This window comes from Haliaeetus leucocephalus, unplaced genomic scaffold, assembly GCF_000737465.1.
Source record: "Haliaeetus leucocephalus isolate CR32 unplaced genomic scaffold, Haliaeetus_leucocephalus-4.0 Scaffold159, whole genome shotgun sequence".
Taxonomy (NCBI): Eukaryota; Metazoa; Chordata; class Aves; order Accipitriformes; family Accipitridae; genus Haliaeetus; species Haliaeetus leucocephalus.
The window spans coordinates 574,975-595,296 of NW_010972595.1; the positions used below are offsets into that span (position 1 = coordinate 574,975).

At 42.2% G+C, this 20,322-nt stretch overlaps 1 protein-coding gene across 1 annotated transcript in view; it reads right to left on the reverse strand.

Annotated features, from left to right (window-relative positions):
• The window catches only part of PDE1C (phosphodiesterase 1C, calmodulin-dependent 70kDa), a 320,002-nt gene that overhangs the window by 265,952 nt on the left and 33,728 nt on the right, over positions 1 to 20,322 (reverse strand). Inside the window, exons 2-3 of the mRNA XM_010562366.1 lie at positions 9,776 to 9,826; positions 3,966 to 4,137 (exon numbers count right to left, since the gene is read on the reverse strand). Of these exons, the coding sequence (XP_010560668.1) occupies positions 3,966 to 4,137; positions 9,776 to 9,826 (223 nt within the window). The remainder of the gene's footprint in view (positions 1 to 3,965; positions 4,138 to 9,775; positions 9,827 to 20,322) is intronic.

A 20,322-nucleotide genomic window follows, 5' to 3' on the forward strand; every position in this document is an offset into this window, starting at 1 on the left:
GCATTCAGTAAGGCTTGTCTGGTACAGGACAGAGGGTCTTTGCCACATCTGCTGACTGTTCAGCTGCCTACTACCCTGATTGATCACTTTGGAAACACTCCTGCCCCAAGCCCCCACATGCTAGATAGAGCCAGTCGGACCACTCCATGATTCCAGACCAACTTTAACTGTCACAACAGGCCCTGGACCAGGATGGGAGGCTGCAGTGAGCATTCTGTCTCAGATGAGCATCTCCACTCTTCCCTAGATGTCTCAGTCACCTTGTACCATAGGATCTCTCCTGCCACAAGATCCAGCACAGCCATTACATCCCATAAGCACCGCCACAGTCATATACCCCAATGCAGTGTCCCAGGTCTCCGGACTCAAAGTTACAGTCCATCTCTCCCGTACATCAAAACCAAACAAGTCTAGGAGAAATGATGACATTTGGACACATCAAATTTTCAGCTGGAGCAGTGCCACCCTGGTGACTTGATTCACTCCAGGCAGCAGTCTGGGGACAAATGCAGCAGTTTCTCTCATATCCTCCAACATAAAGCACTTCCACAAACTTGTCTCTTGTTTCTCTGCTCCCCCTGGTGGGTGCCAGCCCAGCATTATCAAAATGCCTGCTTGGGTAGCACTGCCAGGGAGCAGCACACAGAAGCTAAAGCAGGCTGTAAAGTATTACACAATCTCCTTAATTACCACTGTTAATTCTTACCAATACCAATAGCACCACTGCTCATTACAGGGACCAAGCAGATCAAAAAGCAGATCTAGGAAGAGAGTTTCTGAATTAGAGACTTCAGTGTCAGCAACCACTGACATCTCCAGCCAATAGCCAGATCATGCAGCCCTGACAAGGCCATACGCCCACCACCTAATATTCCTGGGCATCAATCCCCAGCCACTGCCAGCAACTGTACATACATGGATGCTGATCCATGCACAGCTATTCAAAAAGAAAGTGATCACAGCTCCTGTAATTGTGAACTTGCATATTTATGCAAAGAAAGATAGTGGATATATCAGATTTGTTGCATAAATTGTGGGCCAAGAAGCTAATGACTTCAGTGTGTCTGATTATATTTTTTCCCTTGTCAAAAGGGGATAATCCACCATACTCCATATTCCACTGTATTTTCAAATGTAATTCAAACTGGGGCCTCCCCTGCCTTTACTAGACAAATAGACTAAATGCCAGTAAGAATGGATTTTAAATCTATATTTTAAGCACTGGAGTAGTATAACTAGTCAAGACACAAAATTACTTATAACTGCTTGCTCAGTACAATACTGCAAACAAGATGATACTACAAACATGTTCAATTCTCTCTTTAAAAAGGTATTCAGCCTTGTTTAGACCAATCTTGTGCTTGTTCTTGGTCTCTTCAGAAAAGAGATAGTAAAATAATTGTATAAGAAAATCAAGACCCATCAGAACACCTTTTAATTAGGGAGAGATCACGCACTATACTTATTCGGGGTGTAGAGAAGGGGTTGGTTTCATTTGGTTTTTGCTTTACATCTTAAAGATGGATTATTACTGCAGGAAAAGTACAACTGAAATGACTGAAATAATCACATTCCCCCTTTTATGTTTAAATGCATTTCAAGCTCACATCTAGAAGTTGAACAAAACCAAATATAGATCTCCTCCTAATTTTCCAAGCTACAGAACAATAAGTACTGCACAGTAGAAAACAAGATCTAATACAAGAGGTGGCAACTGGGATTTCATGCTGCTTATATGTATTCACATAAAAAGATATGAAATCACAAGCAAGTGTGACTCATTTGACACTGGAGAGACATTTTCTTTTTAACTATGCATGAAAGGGATAGTTTTGCCATACACTGCTCTAACAGCAGTGAATCAGAACTAGTAAAGGAGTCGCTGCATTTTACAGTTTGTAGCAGTCACATTCGAAAACAAGGCCTGTTTTTTCTCTCTAAAATCAGATCATACAAGCCCAACATCGACACACACACCCCCTGAGATTTAGCCACCAGATTCCCAATTAAGACATGCTGGACTGGACAACTTGTAAAGCACATTTCATTCCCCAAAAGGCAACAGGGTAGCAAGATCTTCCACTAGTGTCTAATAAACAAGAAACAAGGAAAGCCCATGCTTACCAGGCAATCACACGCACTCAGACACACCAGTCAAACTCTGTCACGGAAGCACTTGAAGATCACAACCCACAGAAGACCTTGATGAATCAAACATGCAACCCATCATACAAAAGATGCTACTGCCCTCCTGAGCCCTAGTTTGCACCATAATATCAACAAGATCCCAAACTGAATAAAAACACCACAGTGTTTTTATTTTCTCATGTCTTTAGACAGTAATTGCAATGTACCCTCTTATCTTCCACTCCCCTGCATAGCTCAAGCACACAGGGGGCTTCCTTTCTTTATGAAACTAGACAATTAAAATTTACTTTGTAACAATAATTTGTTTGGATTTCCATCTATAAAAACCTCCAAAAACGCCACATCGTACAGTAATTTCTATACTGGTGAAAAACAAAGGTTCTGTAATGTTTATAAAGCCATTTAAACTGCATTAGCAAAACTATTTTGCTAAATTACATTTTCCAACTCATCAGTCCTTATTATGCTATATACAAGCTCACTTCTTCAAAGAGTTACCCCTACTCACATAACCAAATCATGCCATTTGAAATGCTGTGACATTATTTTGTCATATAAAATGGTTGAAATTATCTTGACGATGGCAATGTAAGGATTGCAGCTACCCAGAATTTGTTATGAGAAGTGAAAGCTGAAAAAGAGTTCAATCTCTTGAAATTATACATTTTAAATATCACAAACACAAAGACACAAAGTGTTTAAAAGCCATTAAATATTACGGGTCATCATAAAAGGAGGATCCAGGTTCTGAAACACTTGTCCTGAATAATTTCAATGGAAATACTAAAGAATGAAAATGCGCTATGGAATTACAGGATTTATTTATATAGACTGACAAACTCACTTTATGGTAGTATGTTTTTAAATGTCAAGCAGTATAAACAAGACATCTGAAATTACCACCTAATATAATGACTTAAATAAGTGCCTTCAAAATAATGATTATATGAAGACTGAAATAAGTTTGACAGACTGAGGTATAATAAAAAAATCACTGTAGTCAAGAGAAATTTATCCAAAGCAAAAACCATTTTAGGTTTGCACACATGTATGTTTACTATAAAAGAAAAGTGGAGCATAGTTTTTCAACAAAAACAAAAAAAATGCTCGAAAAACACTTGGAAAAATCCATTCTGCCACTCACTTCACTTTTGCTGGGCATGCCAATTTTCACATTTTGGTCAAAGATCACACGGCTTCTCTAGTTTACCTCACTTTGAGAAAATTATTTTCAGAAAACATGCCTCCAAGAAACATCTGACAACTGTACGTCCACATGATTAAATAAGAGAGAGGAAAACCCAGTAATAGATATATCACACACTTTACAACAGCAGCAATTGCTTGCTTGCAAGCCCCTGGCCAGAATCCTTGTCCTTGATAAAATAAATTGATGCTAGACAGTTCTCAAGATATCACATCAACAGAAAAAGGTTTAGCTCTCTTTTGCATCAACAAAGCACATCATCTGACCTAAAGTGCAAGTCTTCATCACTAAACCACTTTCAAATGAAACAGTACCAACCTTCAAAGACATCTTCATATAATGAGCTGTCTTTGCTGACTGCTTTGACTAGATACAGACTTTATATCTGTCTAGTTCATAATATTTTAGGAAGGCTAATGAGGTCTGAGAAGTAAAAGACAAGTCCAGTCAGTATTATTTATGGACCTCTTTTTTCACTGTTATTCAGTACAGATACGCAGCATTGCGGAATCCTTCAGTATTGATTTCTCCCACCAAACCCACACTGCAGACTTAATCTTAAAAAGATATCCTCTCAAGGATAAACAAAGTAAACTCATATCCGTCAGACCTGAAAGATGTTTTCACCAATGCCTCAGGACTGTCCACTGCTGGTAGTTCATCCGCTAAGCTTTCTTCAGGAGGTCTAGGGTCACTGATGATGGTCGGCTTTGGCCTTTCCTTGAGGTTGCCGGTCAGACCACCGATAATGGTGTTCCACAAGCAGTTTTGTGATTTAGACCCTGCAAAACCAGAGAATAAGGAAAATAAATTCATGGGCCTATTGTTGCCTCTCAGCAGTCTGGAAAACAAAGATAGTCTGTTATCTTTTTACCTCTGCATCACCACCAGTTTGGGATTAAGCCTGAAAACCTGAAATAAAGCTCAAAGTGGAAATAAGCACTAACTTTCAGGTCATTCCAAATCCAAGACCATAATGCTTCCCATAAAAAGACTTGATTACAGAACAGGGAACTTTCACATCTCAATAAAAACCATCCTCTCCACATTATACTTAATTTATAGGTTAGCATGTATTGATGTGACTGTATTTTAAGCCAAAGAACTAACCAAAAAACAAAGTACCAAATCAATACAATATCAATCATTGAGTTTCTTAAACTAAAGTTAATAGTGCTTAAATTACAGATTTAAGATATCACTGAAGGACTAGTATCAGGAAACATATTTTTCTGTTGAAATTTCAACTTTTCTCAGTAGACATTCAAATGCCAAAATATTTCTATGGATGATCTTTTTACATTTATTTAGAAGTGTCACCAGGTGCCTCTTGCAGGTCATTCAGAGAACCCATCCTCATCTGTAAATCTAGTTCCACTGACAAAGTACAATTAGTGCCCTTCAATCAGATCTCCTCCCCACCTTTGAAGAAGAGAATATGTGACTTACAGTTCATAAAATTTAACTATCTGTTTCATATTTTCAAAAATTTCCAAATGGCTTCTGAATAAATTAGGCAATTCTGAAAATCCCAGTGATACTACCATACTGAACACCTGCGTCACATTCTAACTTCAAGTATTACAGAATATACATGGGTGAGTTAGCAGATCCCAAGAAGAGCAGCTAAGTACTGACATACTCATTATTTCAGTTAAGAGACTTCTCACAACAGAGGTGCAGCAAACATTAATCTTACTGGATTCCAAAGTAATAAGACGTACCAACTCTGCTAGTAGCCATTCTCCATGGGCTTTTTATCAATATGCAAAATGAAAAAAAAAATTCTGATAAATGGGTATTTCTGAAGTCAGCAACTGATTTTATGATAGACTGTACAGGTAAGATTTTCAAATATTTTCCCAGCATTTAGACTTAATTATCCAGTAGAGACCATTAAGAAGCAAATAGCAGACCTAACACATGGATTAAGATTGACTTTTTGTTGCAGTACACAGTAAGTACATAACAGGAAATCAAATAGAAGAGTTGTTATCCCATGTCTCCTGAGAATATATCATGAGAAACTACCCTGTTAGAAGCAGCAATATCTGCTGCTACGGACAGGTGATGGCAGCCTTATTTTGCTGGTTGTCTTAAATGCCTTGTTTTCACACAGCCTAAATGGTGCAAAGACAGAAGATCAGCAAGAATCTTCATCTACCTTCTCCAGTACAAAATAATTTTCAGACTATTTCCCAGCTAATCAGGAAAGCTTCATACTCATAGGCTTCTCTGCTTTTAATTGTCAGCAGCTATTTAACGTACAAGAACTGTATTTACCCAGATGTACAGGTAGCCTTGACATCCTATGCTGAGTTCTGTGCTACAACAGTTAGAAAAATTATTTCTCACACCAGGTAGTCCAAAGCCAAGTAATGTCTACACAATGGCTGCAGAAATAAATGCAACATCAATACATCTTTATAATTCAAGGACTTGCAATGTTATGGCAATACCACTGTTTCTGTTCTTTAGACCACCACCCAGATTTCCCCAAATCTCTTCATTTTACTTGAAAAGGTAAGCATTTGTTTTCCCATTCTGTAAGGGGAAATATAAAGAATGTAAGAGCTTTAAATTATCTGACCATACAAGCCACCTGTGATAGAGCCAAAAATACTATGATTACCTATTGTCTGTTGAGGACCATTTCTTTTGCAAAAGTATGGCATACTCACCACAGTTGGAACCAGAAGTTTACTCATCAACAAAGAAAAATAAGTTGCCATCCAGCCATACATGCTGCACACTAAGACAGGAGAGCATGACACCAACACTTGTAGAAAAAAGTTGCTGTGCGCTATTAAAATTATATTTTGTGGAAGAGAGCGTCTCTGAAGCCACTTTTGTAATTTTGAGGTTTTCCCCTGGAATTACTCCAAGGAATCTGCTGAGCTTCCCAAACCACCACCTTCTCCCTATTTCCTCAGCTCTGGTCTTTCTTTTATTCCACAAGCCCCCCAGCTTGTCAGGCACAGGACAACTCCATGGTCCAGGAAAGAGACATATTAGCCTTTTTCTGCACTTAATAGATACAACTAAGTAGCTCACTGTTTGCACTAGCACTGAAAACCAACAGTGACAGGTTAACTAGTTGCCACTGAAAACCACATAATCACTCAAATCAAACCTTTTTTTTTTCTTTCTTTTTTTTTTCTTTAAACAAAAACAGTGCAAGAAAAACAAGCACTTATTTCAGCGTATACAGTTTTTCTCCCTATGTTCTCTGCACATACATCTATACCTTTTCCTCCAGCATGGATATCCATCCCATGCAGCTTTCCTCTGTGATTAGATCTAGGCTATAGACCCAGATCTACCTGGCTCTTCTGAAGATCAACAGCAGCAAATCAGCCAACTAACATGAATTAACCAACTTCACTAGAGCAATGAAATGCCATGCCCACCTGTCCTAATCAGTGTTCAGCCCGCCCACAGCTATGCTCTGGTCAAGGGCATTCAGCAAATGATTGTTTTACTTAACAGGCCTACCTGAGCAAACACCAGCCAGGAGCTTCCAGCTGCCTGAAATGCTGAAAGCTTGATGAAATTAAATCCCCACAAAGACTGATGGTACAGTGGTACTTGTAGCAAGATGACTTAGTGAGATACCAGGCACGTTAATGGCTGCTAAAGGCAGGAGTAACCTCTTAAATTCAAAGTCTCCTAAATGGACTGAAATTTGACATTTAAGAGTATGGGAGATCAGGTAGCCCTAGCATTGGAATGAATAACACTTAACTCAATTTTAATTTCAAATCTTTGTGAATAAATGTAAACATTTGCAAAAATGCTTCTCCCTCATTTTATTGTACCCTGTCAAAGATGATTATAGCTGAGCTAGAAGCAAAAGTAAAATAGGCTTAGGTGTTATAATTTAAAAAGCAGAACTCCGCTTAAAGAATCTGTGGGTGGGTGTTCAAATACTTTCATATAGCCTGAAAATATTGTTACACTGAAAGTCTAGCTACCTGGAGCGCCAATAACCACACAACTAACATTCCCATTGCCTCACTTAACAACACCAGCAGCCTTTCCCTCTTCTTTGTTCCTGAACTAAAGGGGAAACAGCTACATGCTCCAGAGAGCTGTGGACAACAATCAGGATGGACAAGGCTCATCTGGGTTTCGGTAGGTTATCTTGTGTTTGGCTGCACACACAGAAAGTTAGATCAGGTAGATAAGGTCAGCCAAAATGGGTACGTTTGTTAAGTGTTCAATGACAGACCAACTGTGGTCCCAGTGAAATGTTTGAAGGTTTTACTGTTAACCTCAAATGGGCAGCTGTTAGGGAGCAATGGAAATCATGTTCTCTGTTGTGAAGATGAAGTTAATAACTGCCTTTGAATTAATCATTTGAGTGAATGTGAAAGGCACGATCCAGGAAGATACCCAGTCTCTGGTTTGTGACTTACACAAGAGTAATGACAATAATCCTCTATGACTTCAGTTATCGCTTGAATCATTGTCCCCAAATGCTGCATTTTTTTCTGCCATTCAGTCAGGATGTTTTTGAATGCTTGATCTGCACTCCACTGTTTGTTCAATGAAACATGGTATGGTAGAGTAGGTTATAATAGTCTCAGCATAAATTTGGACATCATCCATTTAACTCACGTTAGCACAGCACATGCCTCAGACATCTCCCTCTTTTCCATAACACAGTTCCCATTCTAATCTTCTTTCCCATTCTCACAGAGTTGTCACCTTATACTGCTCATGACCACACAGTCATCATTAATGATACCCTATGAGAAGCTAGCTGGATCATTAAATCCTCCACCTGACTTCCAGATCACTAAATTTAACTCCTAACAGTGAAGGTCTGGTTTACACTTTGAATTATCTCCCTTTGTCTCTATATTATGCCTCTGTGACTACTTCCCAACCAGGCTTATCTATGTGTTCCTCTCTGCATTGCATTTCTCTTACTGTCAAGTAGCCTGCAGCCTTGATCTCACCTCCACACTTAATCCCATGCAGCACTGGGTCATACAATGAGGCCTTATAAGGGGGTATCCATTCAGCTGATAGCCATCCAACGGTCTGTTCTCCTCCATGTAATGCCAGTCACCCCTACTTCCGCAGATAAGGCTTGTCTGCCTGGCTGAGAACCAAGATTAAAGCAGGAACAGAACGTGGTTGTTCCTGGGTCTCAGACCTGCACCCTATACACGTTCACCAAAAATCAAGTCCTTATGAATGTCAGAATCAGAACTGAAATGCTAGCTCAGTTCCAAATATCATGACATTATGCTTGACCTATTTGTCAGGCAATATTGCAGCATGAAGTCCTTGTAACCCAAATATCCAGGAATAAACAGTACTTGGGCTGAATATTCCAACACCGTACCTAGTATTCAGGAACGCTAATGGACAAAAAGCAGAGTGATAAAGGACTTGAAAATGTTTGCATTTACATTTTCCTTCTCTGTGATTTTCTTTTCCATAAGCATTTTCAGGGTTGAACTAGCCAGGACTGATGAACAGAGGCCCTTCTTAAGCTTTTTTGTCTACAACATGAGGAAAATAAACCCTAAATCAGGAATAAGGAATGCCAGTACAACTCACTCTCAATCCTGTTCAATTTCCTCCATCACCTTGCATGTAAGTCACTACATGCAACAGGTTTCATAGCCACAGACGTTCCTTCTACATTAGGTACCTTAGCTACCTATGTGACGTATGGCATGCTCAGAGTGCCATCCTGTGACTGTGTGAAATACTGCACCACAGATGTAAATTATTTTGATGGTTTGATCTGCACCACCCATGACGATGGCAAATGCCCCCTTTCAACAATGAGAAGGGGATTTTTTCCCTGCAAAGTGATCACAAATCAACATGAAACTGCATGCATTATGAACAGGATTTCCTATCCTCCTCCCCATTCCTACATATTTTGTCATGTGTGTTTTTAACAATTCATGTGGTCAAAGTCATGGTCAGTTGGTGCTACGTTACCAGATGCATCCCTTTGCTTTCTTCAAAGTTGGGTCACTTATTTCAAATCCCAAGCCATACCTTTCATTCCTAACCTCGCTGTGTGAAGCAAAACGTGATGGAGGAGTTATCAGTACGGTTTAATTACATTTTTTTGTACACTAAGGCTTGACCCAAATCTGTTTGTAGCCACTGTAGTCAACTTCAGCTGGCTTTGTGACACTTATATTGTTATAAACTTTTATGCTTGAAACAACAGTAAGGCCACAAAGCCTTCCATTCTTTTAAATTTGCATCAACTCTGTTCAATAAGACTGAATTTCTGTAAGTGACTTTTCCAACTACGTACTATGCTTCCTCAGTTTAGTACTGTAAATGAACTGTAATAACAGGGTGGACATAATACGAGATTAAAAGACTTATTTCTACAGTCAATATAGAAGTCAACCAGTTAAAATACAAAAGCCTACTTACGGGCAAATCGTGAAAGTGGTCGTGCATTTTTGTCACCTGCCTCATTTGCAACTGAAAGGAGAAAATAGAGAGAAATGAAAAGCATTCAAATTTAAATGTTACATTAAGATTAACGATAATAGCAATTCTCATGCATATAAGGGAGAGAAGACTGTTCACAGTAACAGCAGTTGGATATATACACATAGATATATAATACTTTTTTTAATACCATCAAATATATTACTTTGCATGTTTTTCTGTCTGTCTGGTTCAGTTTGACTTTCAGAGTCAGGAGGGCACACCACAGGCACCTGCAAACATTGTATTGTCTCACATAATAAATGAATCGTATAATTGCCCAACATTCAACCACTAGCCATTAACAGTACATAGAAATATATGATCACAGCCATCCTTACAAATTCTATTTTATATTGGAATTTTTTCCAGGTCCTAAATTCAACATCATTTTCCCCATTTGCATTAATGTGTACGGGAAGAAAAAAGTAAGATTATTCCACTTGTATAAAGAAATGCACTAGCAACTTTGGAAGCCCAGAGCAAATTTAATAGCAAATTAAATTAAATTTAACAATCTGTGCAAAGGAATCTTCTGACATTTGGAACTGCATATAGATATCACCTAGAATAAAAACAACCCCATACAAATCCTTCTTTTTTCTGCCTCAGATTCACACTGGCATAGCTCTCGACATTTCTGTGACCCAGCCGGTATGCAGTTAGTCAAGAGCATAAACAACTCTTTGGGGTTCTCACAATATTAAACTACAGCTGATAAAAGAGAAGAGTTATCAAGGAGAGGAATTACCACCCATGACTTTTTTTTTTTGCAGCTAGAATAATTATGAGGAACAGCACTGATGGGCACATAGGGAGGAGAACGTATTGTAAGTGCACACAGAAACCTTGCCAATTCTTTGCTTTCTTTAAAAATGCTGTTTTCTAGAGACAAGACCAATCCAGCTAAGAAATCCCACAAAAGGATGCAAAACATGACCAGAACTGAGACTCACAGCTTCCTAGCAAGATAATGTCAACTAACTATAATGGACTTTTTGAAGACAGAAAAGACTTTTGATGAAATTTAATTCTTCTGACAAGTCTTAAGGTTGTCAGTTTAAGTTTGGCTTTACTTAAGACCCATACCCAGTGTCACTCCAGTTTTCCCTACTTGCTCTCCAATCTTCACCTGTTGATTAAGGTGGCTCCAAGCACTCGTAGTGAACAGAGGGACTCTTAACGAATCACTGCCTCATTTTGCTCCTATTAGCCAGTAGATGGTGCTCTTAAAACACTGGTGCCTCTCCATCAGCCTGGGGAACTCGCCGGGCTAGCCGGAGCGGGGACCCTGAGGTCTCCCTGCTCCCACAAGACACCTTTCCTTGGCTTGAGTCCATCACAGGTACCTGCAGCACAAACCCCATCCAAATAAGCCCTCCCGGGACACTGAGTGCAGAGACACCGGAGTGACTACAGAGTTAGGCAGGTCTAGAGCAGTTCATCGTTTCAGAGTCAAATCTGGCTCTGCTTGAGGGGATGGCGTGCTGAAGGAGAGGCAGCAGCATCCTCCATGGGACCGGGATTAAGAGTTGGACCCAGTGAGATCAAAAACCATGCCAGAAAACACTGCTATAGCCAATATGTAAAGGTCAAGCGGCCAGGTTTTGTCTTTAACTCGGTGATGACGGTTTGCACGGCGGGTAGGCTGAGAGATAGCCTGCTGGACCGGTCCCTTCTGGGGTCCTAGGTATCTCTCCGTATTGCAGCAGAGCTCGGGCAAATTCATAATATGCACTGATGTCTAAGTTGGAACATCAAGCGGACTATTAGGTCAATGAGGAAAGAGCCTGCTGAGGGCCTTTTAACTGCATTATTATCCACTTTAGATACAATTTCCCCTACTCTGGTGGCAGATGGCACTCCCTGGTCACCAGGGGCTTCAGGTACACGCAAGGTCTCACCTTTGTGCCACCCTCCAGCTGGATGCTGCAACAACAGTTTTGGAGCACTCCACCCACCATCTGTGTTTGGGCAGCTCAGCTCCCAGGCTCACAGCATCCAACACAACAGGTGTTGTTAACCCCCTCAAAAATAAGCATTTTCCAATTCCAGGCTGCTTAGGTTTGTTTTCAGTTGTCAGTGCTTTCCAAACATCAGATGGTGTCATATACTGAGTAATGGCCTTCCATCTGGCATACAGCCATGTGGAGCAAAGGTGAAGATAGAACAGCAAAGCAATGAGCAAGACAGAAAGCACTGTGGATGCTGAACCTGCATTACTAGCAAGATTCCTGGTACCAGTGAGCTAACTGCTGCCTGGGAATTGTCTGGGACCAATGAGGTATGTGCATAGGTGAGATCTCAGGTTTGTTTATCCCTGCAATCAAAGGGGAAGGATTCAGAGGCAAAGAGCATTTCTGCATTTGCTCTGTGTGAAAATCTTAGATTTTACTTGATGCAGTTTTTACTGTGGAAATTCTGCATATATATCCTACAGTTGTCTTACAGGAGTCTTTGGAGACACAAAGAACTAACAGACCTACGTATGTGATACATGTAAAGGAGAAAAGACTTTTTCTCCAGATGGCCTGAAATCTTCTGCACCCTTTGTTTATTCAAGTTTATTAATAGTAATAAGCTTTTGGGAGAAAGCAGGTATGAATTAATGAAGCTGGAGAAAGAAGCTGAATCTTTGAGAGAGCAAGTCACAACCCACACCGAAGACGATTTCTGGTATTTCCAAAGATTTCCTGTCTCTTCAGATATGCTTATTCTCCTGCCACACTCTATCCTGTACACTGAAGTCTAGGCTGATTTTCATCTCTGATTAGATGAGACTATCAGCATGAAAACTGCAGATATTTACTTCTTTTTCCTAAGTGAGTCGGACCTTCTTCAGTTTCCATCCCCCCCCTTTTTTTTTTTTTCATACTAAACCATGCACATTTGAAGTTATTTTCCGTTCTACCCTGGAAGCAAATAAATCTTGGTGAAGGGTATACCAACATGCAGGTAGCTTGTAAGTAACTTCTGTTCCTTTCAGAAAGGCAGCCGTGACAGGTACGAGATGTCATCCTGTAATCACCCCATTAGAGCAAAACATTCACATACTGTCTGTGCTCTCTTGTCCAAGTAGACAACAAAATACCAAGCCTAGCCAAATTCCTTCTGTTTCAAAAGTATTATGTTGTATCATAACTGCCTGGAAATCTCAAGAGCCTCTCACTGCAATTATAAAAATATCTTCATAGGCATGATCTGTTCTTTGATTAACATGGATCACTCATGTGTGAGTTCACTGCATGCCCACTTCATGGGCAGGCTCCATTTTTTAATGTCTGTCCTGTTAAACTATTTCCTACAGCTTGCCACCTTTTTCTACTGGAGGCATCAATTTCACCAGTACACCCCCTCAGCCAATTTAGCTTTCAAAGATCCTTTGTCAAATTTCTAGTACAATGCAAAGAAAAACATACCACTTCATAGTATTGACTTACCAAGACTGACAGAAAATAGCACATCATCTATATTTTGCCATTAAGCAGCTGAGAGGCTGAAAAAAGAAAGTCAGGTATTTTTTACCCACCAGTAAACACATTCTTTCAAGGAGACTTCTTTTTTTTTCATCAGCCAAAGGGCAGATCAGCCTAACTGTTTATTTCACACTGCTAGTAAACTTGTCAGTGTTAGGAAAAGTACATTAGATAAGGTGAGAACACAGATATGTAGATAAATTTACATTGAACATACAACCTGAATAAACTCTTCTCTAGGATTTTTCTTTTTCTTTTCTTTCTTTTCCCCTTCAATGCCACTATTGTGAACAGCATTCCTGTGAAAAAAATCTTTGGATTGCCCTAACATATCATCTCCTGGTAATCTTTTCCTTTAAGCTCAGGAGAATAAAAGATAGTACTGTGACTGTTAAGACAACTGTGCCCATCTACTTTTTACAGGCAAATCAAAGTAAGATCATCTCTGGAAACTCCAGTGGGTTTTGCTCTCAAAGACTACAATGCCATTAGATGTTTTATAAATTTAACAAGCTCGATCTTAAGAGTAGCTTGTTTTTTATGCTTACCCATCTTATGAGACTTTGCCAGAACCTGACTGCAGTGCCTGTTATGTCCTATCATTTAATCTGTGTCAATTTGTATCAATTTGTTCTTGCACCAGCAATCTCTTTAAGCTGAAGTATTTCATTTTTTCTGGTGCTTAATCCTCCTCTGACTTGGGCACAGAAAAAATCAATGTCCCTCTTCTACCATCATTTTGTGGACTAAACACACCATGATCATCTAGTTTTGCCTTACAGAATAGGTATCTTCATATCCTCTCCCCATCTTTATTGAACCTCTTCAATGTCAATTCACTTCCTCACAGGTACCATATGCAAACATTAAGAGGGCTTATTCTTGCCTGGTCACACATTAGTTGTATGCTGTGACAGCCCCCTCATACAATTAACAGATTCTCAGATCACAGCAGAAGTTTTTGTTATTAAGTCCCCACCTGCATGATCTTTCACTCCGTACTACTTAATTTCAGCCCTTGTTGTTAGCCCCATCCTCCGGGTCACATGGATCTCACTGCGAGATATTCAGCTCCTCCCCTGTACTGGCAACGCTTTGTGTCGTCAGGAGCAATTATCAGCACTTTCCTTTTTTCTGTGTCACAGTCATTAACAAAATGCCTACACAAGATCAATCCCACACAGGGATGTGAAGCACAAAAGTACCATCCTGGTGGCTGACCCATTTAGAAGGTTCCTCATAAGAAAACCTGTTCTTGGGGATTTTGAGTCCAATAAGGGCATCAGAAGAGTCTCAGACCAAATGAATAATGCATCATAAAGAGGTAAATTCTGCTTCTGAGAGTTTTTATCCAGCACTACATAAACTGCAAGCACAGGAACCGCGCAGCCAGTGTGCACATTATTAAGCCAGAGATTATTCAGGCCCCTCCAGAGTCAGTCACCCGAAGAGTTTTCCAGAGTGTTGAATCCCAGTACCACACAGGAAACGCCAGCAACTTAATATGATTTGAAATGCTTGTGCTGTAAACATCAACAGTACAGGCGGTATAAATACACCCTGTAAAACAAATTGGTAGGGTCACAAAGTTACAAGAATATGCAGCAACTTCTTCCTGATAAAAAATACTGGATGACTTGACTGTCTCTCTGGACTTAAGATTCTAATTAGTTACTACAATTAAATAATAAATCTATTACACAGATGGAAAAGGCACAATATGTGTCTCTCAGATATACCCTGAAGATCACAAAACACATTCAAAACAAGAGCTATGTTTCAAAATACTTCTGGAAGGCAGGAAACTACAATCTTCACTTACAAGTAATAACCAAGAGGCATATGCCACCCAGCATTTCCTGAAATAACTCCTAATGGCTTTTTGTTGCTGCTCTTTGCCTGGCAACAACACTGTACACCAAACATTGTCCTTCTTCATTAACTGGGAGAGGAACACCATACACAACTGACAATTCCTTTTCCTTATGAAGGGATCCTTACACTGTAGGTTATTTGCATCTCTGATGGGAAAGTTGCTTCTGCAGTGGAAAAGAAAACACTTCGTTCCCTCAGACAACTGAAGATAGTTGCTGCCTCACTCTGAAGGGACTCCAGTTCCATGCACAGATTTCAGAGCTTCTGCGTCTCATCGACAGCCACAGAAATGCTTTCAGCAGGGCAAGGCAGACCCAGGGTAATTGTAACAGAGAAACAGGTGCAAAATATCTGTGTGAAAAGAAGCAGAACTATTCAATATCCTACTGAGCATCAGCCAAATTTTATTTAGAGGCAGAGATACAAACACTGAACTTGCAAACTCTGGCCCTATTGGCACCTAAAGACTGGAGGGGCCCTCATGTTGGGTTCTGGAGATGAAGGAAAATAGGAGCAAATACCAGCAACTGCCTGGGCCAAAACTACCTTCCTTGCACCAAGACCCATGTTAAACATATTCCTAACCTCAAAACCGAGATGCAATCTTGTGTGATCTGTTCAAACTACCAACTTAAGTTCTGTAGACTGAATATCCTCCAGCTCTTCCAGTTCACAGAACAAACGGCTCTGGTCACACAAGCTCCAGGCTGCTCTCATTCCCAACTTCTGCCATGCCAGTCTTCAAAGTACATAGAGCACAGCCCCTTTGCCTCCCTGGCCGTACACACATACACACGTCTCTGGCATACCCAGTCACCAACAGTGTGTGATAGACCCATAGTTGCCTGCTAACAGCCTGAAAATGGCTATCAGAAAAGTTGTGAATCAGGAGATGATGGAAGAGGAACTGTATAGCTATATAAAACTTCTCCACTGCAAGATGATGAAGCTACCTTAACTTCCGGCTTCTGGAATATGATATTTTTTTTTTAACCTGGAAATGTCTGGGCTGATTTTCTACATTTAGCTGAGATTTCTTACTTCTGGTAGCTCTAATAGATTGCCCATTATAGCAAACCCACTCGCATCTTTCTCCTGAGGGAAACTATACATCTGGAGAGCTTGGTCCAGGTTGTATATTTCTGTGCAGTGAATCTAAGACAGATGGATGGAAATAATAAACCATGGGATTTTTAGAACAGGATTCTGCCCATGTGGGCTACCATGACTTCCAGCTCACTTCCATTAGTAAATATATCATATAAACAACACCATAGTGACCAGACACATGAAAGTGGTACCAGATGTGGTAGCAAGGTATTCTCCTGACTGGCATACCCTTGCCCACCAGCAATCCTCTGTCTTTGAGCTTCTTCACCCACTCCTCCACCGCTCATCGTGCTCCCCTGAACTTGAGTGGAAGTACAGCCATCACTGGATGAGCCCAAGCACATTTGTCTCTCTCTCACACTGCATCCCTTACTTACCCTTTTTTAGTTACACTTCCCTTGTACAAAGACCCAGGTACATTCCTGCATAGCTGAGAGGCCATGCTCCCCAATCTAGAAGCAGGGATGCAGAACAAAAATCAATCATTTGTGCCATTTCCTATATTACACCATAAGCAATTGCTGTCATAGGATGCCCAGATACCCCAGTCTCACTAGGGCAGACTGGAATATGAAGGAAATTTGAGTGAAAATCTGCAGAAGCTTCTTACTTCAGTACTTTCCCTGAGACACCGGTTTTCTTTTCTCTCCACTCTCTACTCTTTCTGAGCCTGGAAAAGTGATCTCTTCCCAGCAGAAGAATGGGACACATCTGGCCCTGGCCTTGATCATCTAATCCAAGAGGCATGTCCCCCATCACAGGGCTCTAAAAAATAAGCTGATCACCCTGCACTTCTGGCCACCATCTGAGACAGACCACTGCACTGCACATGCTTTAGTCTGGCTCAGTTCAGCAGCTCTTGTGTTTTTTAAATACTGGCTTAAATACTCACTCGGATATAGTCCTTATATATAGTCACCAATTACGATGTGGTTATACATCAAGTCGTATCACTCTGAAACTAGCTCCCTTGTGCAGGTGGACACTAAAAGTGTAACAGCACTGACTTCAAGTCCGTTGCGAGTCAGCAGAAACAATCTGTTTTCCTCAGGGACACCAGGTCAAGTCCTGAGGAAGAAGCATACACTTTACTGAACCAAGTTCACAACTTCATGCCTTGACTTCAAACACTGAACATCAAGTAACAGAATACAGACAGCTGCCTGTACGCCCCTGTGACACCGCCAAGTCACTATGTATTTCATAGCTCTAGATAATAGGATGATGTCTAAATGAAAGGACAAATTTCAAGTGACTCACAGTAGAGGTATTTAATTAATGGTTTAAACCTGCATCAGGGGAGGTTCAGACTTGACATGAGGAAACATTTCTTTACCAAGAGGGTGGTCACACCCTGAAACAGGCTTCCTGGAGAGGCGGTCAATGCCCCATGCCTGTCAGTGTTTAAGGGGCATTTGGACAATGCCCTTAATACCATGCTTGAACTTTTGGTCAGCCCTGAAGTGGTCGGGTAGCTGGACTAGATGATCATTGTAGGTTCCTTCCAGCTATTCTATTCTATTCTATTCCCTGTGCTCACCATGAGTCAAATACTGATGAGACTGTTATTTGCCTGAAATGCCAGGGGGTTGTCAGCTCCAGAAACACATTGAAGGACACATAACACAAAAGTTACAAGTAGAAACAGGATATTATTTTTATTTTTCTGAGTCTGTTTCAGAGCTGATGCTCACAAGCATTAACACAATGTGCCTGTGTAGCCAGGAGCAGGCTGATGCATTCTTCAGTTGAGCTTGAAAAAACATCCTTTGCAGCCTGGCAAAGGCAAGTCACAGAGCTACAGAAAGTAGCAGCAGGAATACAGGCCAAGCAGTCCCTGTTTCCTGAAGAGTGAGAACGTGAAGAATGAGGATCAGGACCGACTACACACAAAAGAAAGAAAGAAGAAGAAAGAAGAAGACGATGACGGTTAAGAAGAGGTGTGTGGTACTGTGGGGTATTTTCCAAAGTATGACAGGTAGAGGTGAAAAGTGTATTTTTGCCTTCCAAAACTTGCTCCGCCGCTGTGCTTCTTGGCCAATGATGTATGAAATGCGCTCTTGTGCCAGCCCCGCGCTTGATTTGCATGCAAGGAGAGCTGAAAAGTGGCAGCTCCTGATGGGGCAGCAAGCCTGGAGCCCTTCCAAGCACAGGCTGTTTTGCAGAAGCAAGAACCCCTGGGGAAATGGAGCCAAGGGAAGAGCACAGCTCTCTCCCACTACAGACTGGCACTGGACAAGAGAGCCCAAGAGAGGCAGGGCACGAGCAGTGCCTTGGAGGTGCAAGAGCAGCAGGCAAGGACCTACCGAAAGGGCCCAGAGGAGCCTGGACAAGGGGCTGTGCTCAGTGCTACAGAGGACAAGAAGCAACCCCCGGGAGCATCCCTTGGAGCCCGGCCTGGGAGTCAGAAAGCTTCCTCCCCCCGGATGCGGGGCACGAGGGCCACCTTCGTGGAGCATGAGCAGCGGGCACCTAGCCACAATGGCCCAAAGCAGCCCTGGCAAGGGGCCGTGCTCAGTGCTGCAGAGGAAGGCAAAAAACCCCCGGGGACACTTGCTAGCCCACCGTGGGGGAAAAAAAGCCTTCCTCCCCCCAGCTGCAGGGCACGAGAGGCCATCTTCGTGGTGCACGAGCAGCAGGCAGTAACCTAGCCAAAATGGACTGGAGGAGCCCTGACAAGTGGTCATGCTCAGTGCTGCAGAGGAAGGCAAAAAACCCCTGGGGACCAGTGCCAATCTGTCCCGGGGGAAAATTCCTTCCTGACCCCAGAGCTGGCGATCGGCTATTCCCTGAGCATGTGAGCAAGACCTGCCTCCTCGTCCCACAGGCTGGTCACGCCTCCCAGGAGATGCCCAAGCCCTATTCTCCCTCAACCTGGAGCCACCTCAGGGGCATCCGAGAGTGGCCAAATGCCCCCGGCCTGATCGACCTTGGGGGCAAGAATACTTCCCGCAACTGGCAGGACACCAGCGAGTGCTCCAAAGCACTCAGACCCCTGGCAACATCTCTGCATGCCACTTCTTACAGCTGCTGCCCCTTGCTCTGCAGGGGAAGAGGACGGCGAGCTCTGCAGTGCTCCTCAAGAAGGCATTCCCTTGGTCTGGCCACTGCTATCCAGCTGAAAAGGCCCGATAGCCTCGGGCACCTCCAGGGCTTGGTGGTTCTTCTCATCTCCTGAGGGGCTTGTGTCTGTTCCCCGAAGGTTGAAGCAGGATTTCCATCCATCAGATGGGCTTTGAACGTGGCCCTGCTGAGAAATGGTGTTGCAGTAGAGAACCTCCAGCAGCCTGTTCCAGTCTCCGGTCTTCCTCCCTCAACCTCCGCCAAGTAATTCCACCGGCTCCTCAAGCACTTCCTCTCGGATGTCTTCAGGCTGTCCCCGGGCCATCTCTGGCAGCGGGGCACGGGAGGCTGCCCCTTTTATACTGCCCCGGGGCATTGTGACTGCTGCACTGCCGGGTGGTGGCACTGTGACACCGGGGTGACGGGGCCCCGCCTGCTGCCCCTCCACCCAGCATCCTTCGGAGGAAGGCCTTTGGGGTGCTCCCTGTGACTAGGAGACACTCCCTGCCCTTGGTGGCCATGCACAGGAGGACCAGGGACACACACTCTTTTCCAGGGGGATAACAGGGGATGGTTTCAGCAGCTTCAGCCTGGAGAAAAGCCCAAGTGTAATCAGAGCCATAGGCTGGGATGGACGGTGCCAAAAAACCGCCATAGAAATAACACAGGCTTTTAAAAAAAAAGTGAGTGGAGGTGACACTGGTGTGGTGGAAGGAAAGGTTGGTCGTAGTCAGACCTAGAACATTTGGATCTGTGACCAAAGCACAGCCAGGCAAACGACAGCTCTTCCAAACTGTAAAAATAACCCATTGCTGCTATTGCCATCACATCCCCTTCTCCCACTGAAAGCAAGCTGCACAGCTCCTCTGTTAAACACACCAATTGGTCCTGTTTATATAGGATACAAAACGCGCTTCAGCCACAGGGTAAAACTTTCAGAGCTCATTTGTGACTTTAACCTTT